This window comes from Chiroxiphia lanceolata, chromosome 3 (genome assembly GCF_009829145.1).
Source record: "Chiroxiphia lanceolata isolate bChiLan1 chromosome 3, bChiLan1.pri, whole genome shotgun sequence".
Classification (NCBI taxonomy): Eukaryota; Metazoa; Chordata; class Aves; order Passeriformes; family Pipridae; genus Chiroxiphia; species Chiroxiphia lanceolata.
The window spans coordinates 81,566,284-81,573,277 of NC_045639.1; the positions used below are offsets into that span (position 1 = coordinate 81,566,284).

Consider the following 6,994-nt stretch of genomic DNA (forward strand, 5'->3'; position numbering starts at 1 on the left):
ATGCAAAATTCCACCTCTGCTGTGACGTATTTATATAAAAGTGAGGGTTTGTAGGGGGACAAAAAAGGTGTTGTATTAACTAAGTTTGTATTTGCAGCATAAAGGCTGAGACTTCGGGTTCATATTAAGAATCTAATGATAGATGTTTCCCTTCCATATAAAGCTTGTTTCATTCCAGTGATCTCAGTATATATAATAGTTCTTCCTGGGAAAACAGGGCAAGAGTGCAGTGAAACAAATATTATAAATTTGTTTCCTCTATGACTGCTTTACAGATTATTAATGACAGTGATGATTTAAGAGAGTGGTCATCCAATATGACCCACATTTTACAGGCCAAATTCAAAGTGCTGGCATTTAAGGAAATGTAAAGGACTGTCTTTGTTACAGAAATCATTGCATGACTATACAGACAGAAATGTCTACATGAAGCCTTGCTTTTGCCCTCTAGTGTGATTGCTGTGCTGCTTTTAAAATACATTTTAAGCATTAAAGGGTTAAATAAGTTGAGCTGAAAAAAGAAGACAACAAAACCTGCAAATTGAGTTAGTAATGATAGGGAAAAGCACCATTATTGGTAACAGGATGAAGTCCTCTATCTAAAATGATGGTACCTCAAAAAAGGCATATTTTTTCCTGAGGCTTCCTGGAAGATTGTTATTTGAATAGTAATTTCAGAAGTGCTGTTTATGGATGTTTTCCATTTACTATGCACTTCTCTTCCATAACAGCTTGCACGCAGCACAGCGTTGTATTTGACAAGGTTCTGTTGTTGGCAAAATACACGGAGCCCACTTTTCCTGGGGCTTTTTTGCCTCATAACATCTTTCCAGCATAATTTTTAAATTATATTTATATTAAATTATGTGAGATCATGCATCAGCCCTTCCTTTCAGTGGGGCAACCTAGCAGTCAAGCAGCAGACACTCACTTTCATGGACCTTATGAAACGAAGACTTCTGCTCCCAAATGTGGCTGAACTTGGCCCACAGGTTCAAAGCTGCTGAAATAATGGACAGGCAAAAATGCACTGACATAGGCCATGTTATTTTAGAAAGCTACCTTAAAAATGGAAATAATCGAAGCCAACTTAGAGTCACTTCTCAGTAAGAGTGACAACATCTTATGAAGACACAATGCTTCCAGCTACTTGAATTCTGCAGCAGAGAGCCAAGGATGGCTGAGTGCTTGAAGAGGGTTAGAAGTTCTCAAACGTAATGGCTAAGGGGAGCGAAGGGCTGTCATTAAGGATAAAGACTTCAGTGTTTTCATTTGAGTTTACTTTTATACATATTAAAAGTGACCAAAAAATACCTAGGATGTTAAATGAAGAAACATCAAGTTACTTAAAATAGGCAAAGAATGAGAATAAACCAGTAGGACTTTATAAGAAAACTTACCTTATCTTCTGGAGGATGAGGAAATCAGTTTTAAGTCATTGGTTGATTTGACCTGGTAATTGTTAGACCAAAGGAGGCTTGTAATCATGTCTGTTAGCAGTGTATTTTTCCTCAATTTAGTCCTTAGAAATACACTGGTACATTTTATATTTGGTCTTTATCCAGGGTGTAAGAAGATCTAATTATAATATTCTCTTTTTTTTTTTTTTTAATGAAGTATAAAAATTGACTGAATACAATCACTTTATAACATTATGAACAAGATTGGATTTATCAAAGAGGACTAGACTTTCATATTCTCAGGCTACTTCTTAGATGTGAAAAATCTTAATCTAAGTCCCTGAACCCCTGTAAAAGCTTTTGAATAAAGAAGATTTCTCTTTTATGTCTTCTGTTCTGCAGCTTTTGAATGGAATGATTAAACAATGCAAATACATTTTGAAAGGAATCTGTTTTATACACTGCGTAACACAATAGCAATTTTCATCATTTCTCTTTAACTATAGGTGACAAAATTGTTGGAAGAACTGAGAGAGGCTAAGGAGAGCCAGAGTCCTGAAATGAAACATTTCTTGTGCCTGGAAAAGAAAATCAAGCATATAGAGACCAGACATGCAGAAAGAGAGCAAGAAATTCAAAAGGTACACCAGAGTATAACTGCATTTATTTCCAAGAGCAATTTATTGGTTTAACTGTAATTTTATGGTATTTGCACAGGCTCATTTAGCTCACACTGCAGGGAGGGCAAGTACTTTTTCTACAGCCGCGGTTTTGTCTTTGCTGCCTGATGATGCAAGTGAATGTAGATGCAGTCCTGGTCAGCCCATCCTTGGTGTGGTAATTAAAATTACTTGTGCATGACTTGCATATCAGGTGTGTAACTTCCTTGCAACCTGATCTGAAAAGGCCTTGATATTATTGTAGAGGTCTGGATCACATGACCTCTGGAAGCCCCTTGTATCATTTGGTTATTTTATATTTCAGTTACACAAGGAAAGCAAGGTATTGAAAAAATGATAAGAATCTGTAATGCAGAGTTTGTTAAGCTATGATACATTCCTCAATTGAACTGTCATTTTTTTTCTAGTCCCAGCAATGCTATTCAGAAAAGCTGCATTAAAAGTGTAGACACATCTTATAACAATCTAGCTCACACTGGTTTTAATACCCAAAACAATGAAAAAAGGCCTTTATCCTCCAAAAACTAAAAGTTTGTGATTTTGAAGGTTGGATCTTTGTGATGCAGTTTTTTGTAGCTTGAATGGGTAAAACAATTCTTCATTGCTTTTTTTCATCTTTATTCTGTGTCATGGTCTCCATCCTGATTTTTTTATCTTTCGGGGGAGTTTCTGTCACCTGGAAGAAGTTTTCTTTTTCATATAGATTTTTTTTCAACGCTTGTATTACTTAAATACATTACTGTCTTTTGTTAGTATTTTAACTTAGGTTTTACTTAAATATACGAAGTCAAAATAGGGCAGTTGGACAGGAAGATTGTCAAACTGTAGTACTTAGTTTGGGGGGGTTGTTCTTCAATTCTATAACCTTTTTTTGTGGTAAAGGTTTTATTCTTACACATTTCTACATCAGATATTTCATTTTCTTTCCAAAAAGAGCTCTGCATAAAACAAGTCATTGGATTAAGAACAAACCCTGCTGCCAGTAAAGATTTTATTATTTTTGTTCATGGTATGTCCTGCTAAAGGCAACTGTAATACAGTTCATTTTTATGCTATTCATTTGCTTTTGTATAATGTGAGGATTTCTTTACCATTTCTGTAAAGTGTTTGCTGCTGCCTATTCTGGGATCTAACTCCATTGAATACCTAAGATATTTTTTAATGTATTGTTTTAAAAAATAGAAATAATAGTATACATAATTACTTCTAAGTAATTTCATCTTTCCTCCTGCTGCTGCCCTTATTATGTATTAAGCTTTGGGTTTTGTTTATCCTAGTTTTGCACCTTTAACCATCTTCACTGGGGCATTGAATGATATAAATGAATGATATAAAAATGAACAATGTAGAAAAGGTGATTGCTGAGCAAGGAATTAACAGGCTATCCTTAGTATCAAACTGCAAATATGATAATTATGGCCTTTAAACGGTACAGCTTTCCTTGAAGAATCTATTAATAGCAGTATGGAGATTTTGATACCTTATGACACTTTTTATTTTGTGTAATTTAATAGGATTATGTCAGGGATTCATGTCAAAGTTAATTCAGACTTTTATCTGCAGCAGCATCAGATCTTTGTGACTACAGGACATTTTCTAATAATTCATAGGACTTTTGTTTTTTAAAAGTACAGTAGTAGCCTACAATATGTCATCATATTTCATTTGTTTGTCTTGCAGAGCATTCTTTTAATTAGCACTTTAATTTAAATGGAAATTTAAAAAGTTAATTTTTATTATAGGGGATTGATTTTATGTTATATGCTCAGCTTTATCTTAAATATTCAAACCTTTATTTGCCACTTTGGAGAGGATAAGTTAAATTCTCCTGAGGCTCATTAGTCAATAATCGATTCTACCCTTCTGTCATTAATGGAACTATTTAAAGGAATTTATTGCTATCAGAATGATTTTTGCAATATTCAGAACAAATTGTTTCCACATGATGTCAGCCTTTCGCTGCAAGACTCAGCATCAAATATAATGAAGTGGTGTATTTTTGCAAAGGGGCAGTGGGGGCTGAGTACTGGACTAGGAAGTGGCAACGCTGGCTTGCTTCTTATTTACAGGCAACCCAAGTAACACATCATGTTACTGAAGCAAGGCAAACCCATGAGGCTCAGAAGTGGCGAAGACTGGCACAGCAGAAGAATCAAGAACTGGAGAAATTTCGAGTGGAATTGGATTCAATGTTAGATGTTTTACGTGAACTGCAGAAACAAGGGGTTGTTATTCCTGCACCTGATTCCAGTGGATTCAGAATGACGGACAGCTGCTGGAAGACATGATTAGGTAGTAGTTGATTAGAGAAGTAGAATTTTAATATTCAAAGTTATGTGTAGAAAGTGTTATTGAAAATCATTAATGTAACACACATAAATTGAATTGCATTCTGATCTTATCTATAGTCGTGCATGTCCAAAGGTAGATTTGCATGGAGTAATACTCCAGTCATTTTGTATGTCTTATATTTTGTTAGTAATAAAGTTACATACAATTTATTTTAAATAATAGGAATATTGAGGTTATTCCATAAATTCAGTTACCACTGAAAAATTCCCTTTTTCAGATACTGTACTACATGGCTGAATATTTTTAACCTATGTTTATAACTTGTGTTATTGTGATTCCTTTGTGAACAATTTGAGTAACTAGCTCAACTACTGAGTAACTATTTGTATGTTTAGTATATAATGAATTTCATTCTGTAGGGCAGGAAAATCATCTTTTTCCAGCATTTTGCTTCTCTCCCTCCAATTCATATAATATTCCTTCCCTTCTCTTTAAAATCCCTTCCAACTTAGTGAATGATTGGAGGGCTGGAGCAGAGCAGACATTCCCTGGTGATGCTCAGATTCAAACTGTTCTTTGTTTACTTTTCTGGTATTTCCAACTGTGCTGGTCAGAATGATGGCAGAGTGGGTCTAGCTGAATTGTTAGGGGGCAGATTTAAAACAGGCTATAAAATACAGTGTGAGTAGTCACTGGTATCCCTTTTAAAAGGGAAGGCCATATTGATAAGGTTTTTACAATGGGCTGTTCAGAATCTGACATAGCAATATCTTTATAGACAATCTTGACAGACCAAAGAGGCCAGTCAGATGTGAAGACAGTGTGCTAAAGCTCAGACTGCAGGGATGTGTCAGTGGGCAAATTTAGAGTCAAAATACTGAGCAACTTACAAAAGGGGCCAGAGAAAAAAATCCAACGAACTACTATTGTCCTTGAGAGTGACAAAAGAGACAAGTATGCTTAAGCAGGAGTAATCCACTACCCAAATACCAAATGTGGATGTAACTTTCTGCTGAACTGACAGGCATCATGGTAGGTAACAAGCAATGTTAGAGACTATTGCCTTCTCCCTCTTCTCAGGCCCTGCTGGAGTTACACACCTGTGCTGTAGAGCAAGTACATAGAAGCAATTCCTGCTGCATCACCAAAGTGTACCTTCGTGTGCTAAGCTTTTGGTCTCCCATTTCAAGAAATGGACCCAATGGAGGGAAAAGAAAAATCATCCCACTAAAAAATGTAGCCTTAGGAATCTCTGAAGCCACAGGGGCTGCCCTGTTCCTGAGAGGAGACTGGGGAGGGAATATGAGCATAGCTATTATACTTGATATATATGAAAAACTGCTGCTAAAAGGAAGAAGCAAAGTTAAAATAAAGAAAATTCAAGATAGCTATTTGGTGGTTGGAAGGGATGGATGTCCAATAAATCAGTAAATTATTAGTTTGAAGTTTCAGTGCTGCAAGTCCTTAAGAATCCCATAGCACATATATTGAGGTTGTAGCTCAATCAACTATACTCATTTAGGGCAAAGAGAAGATAAAAGCTAGAATGTACTCTTCAGGTCCCTGTGGTATTGGTTGAAGCTATCATTTAAATCAAATGTGAAATAGTTCAGGCCTGTGCATGTGTATTTATGTGTCATGTTCTTCAGGGACCAGCAGTAAACATGCACTTTCTCTCATACAAGCATGGGACTGAGCATGCATAAGAACAGCAGAGTGTAACAAATTATACCCAAGTGCAAGGTTTATTATTTTTTTTGGCCCATACACAAACATGAGACTGTGTACATGTATATATAGATATTAAAAAAGTTTGGCCAGTTGCCAATTAATATAATAATCTTGTGTTTTTTCCTATTCAGATATTTTCAGTATTTCTACTATTGATATTTTGATCCTATCTAAAAAATACTAGTGTATGTTCATAAAATGTGTAAATATAATAATGTTTTGTATATAAAATATCAGCTCTGTGTAAATACACTGTATTTTATTGATTTGAGCCTGTTTTGCAAATGAAAAGGATAAAATTGAATAATATTGCAACTTACCATTCCTGTACAATTTGCTATACATGTAAGACTGTATTAAAGTGTGTGACCTGAAGCGTGAACTTTTTAAAATTAGAGCAATTCTTGTGTTCCCAGAGAGGTCAGCTCCTGGATGGGGGTATTCTAGGGCACTGCCTAGGACAGGAATCTGAAGGGGAGTATTTCTGCTTATTGGAAATTCTCTCAAATGTTTAATGCTTAGGTCATCAAAAGAGTGCCTCAGTGTTCATGGCATTCAGACACTTTTTAAAAAAATTCTTATAGTCAGTTCTCAGCAAATGCTGTTATCTTACATAGTTTGAATTAAATTCTCTGTCTGTTTTACTGAGCAGGGACAGTATTATTTATCATTACTGTAAGATACAATGTGGTTTATAATGTGTTCTTACCTGTATTTATGTAGTTGTTTTTAAGGCATTTAGCATGAAGTGGGCACTCCACACAGTAACAGACTCTCTCTGGGCTTGAATGACTGTAGTTGGGGTGTTCCTTTTGGAGAACTAAGGTCCAAGCTTTAAGTTCTCTGCTAAAGTTATTAGTTATTTACTCTCCAGCAGTCTTCACAGTACAG

General features: G+C 35.5%; 1 protein-coding gene across 5 annotated transcripts in view; it reads left to right on the forward strand.

Annotated features, from left to right (window-relative positions):
• The window catches only part of CEP162 (centrosomal protein 162), a 45,087-nt gene extending 38,609 nt beyond the window's left edge, over positions 1 to 6,478 (forward strand). For all 5 annotated transcript variants that reach the window (XM_032682137.1, XM_032682136.1, XM_032682135.1 and 2 more), the window contains 2 exons: positions 1,907 to 2,041; positions 4,150 to 6,478. In XM_032682137.1, coding sequence (XP_032538028.1) covers positions 1,907 to 2,041; positions 4,150 to 4,368 — 354 coding nt within the window. In that variant the 3' untranslated portion in view covers positions 4,369 to 6,478. The remainder of the gene's footprint in view (positions 1 to 1,906; positions 2,042 to 4,149) is intronic.
• The last annotated feature ends 516 nt before the right edge of the window (positions 6,479 to 6,994 follow it).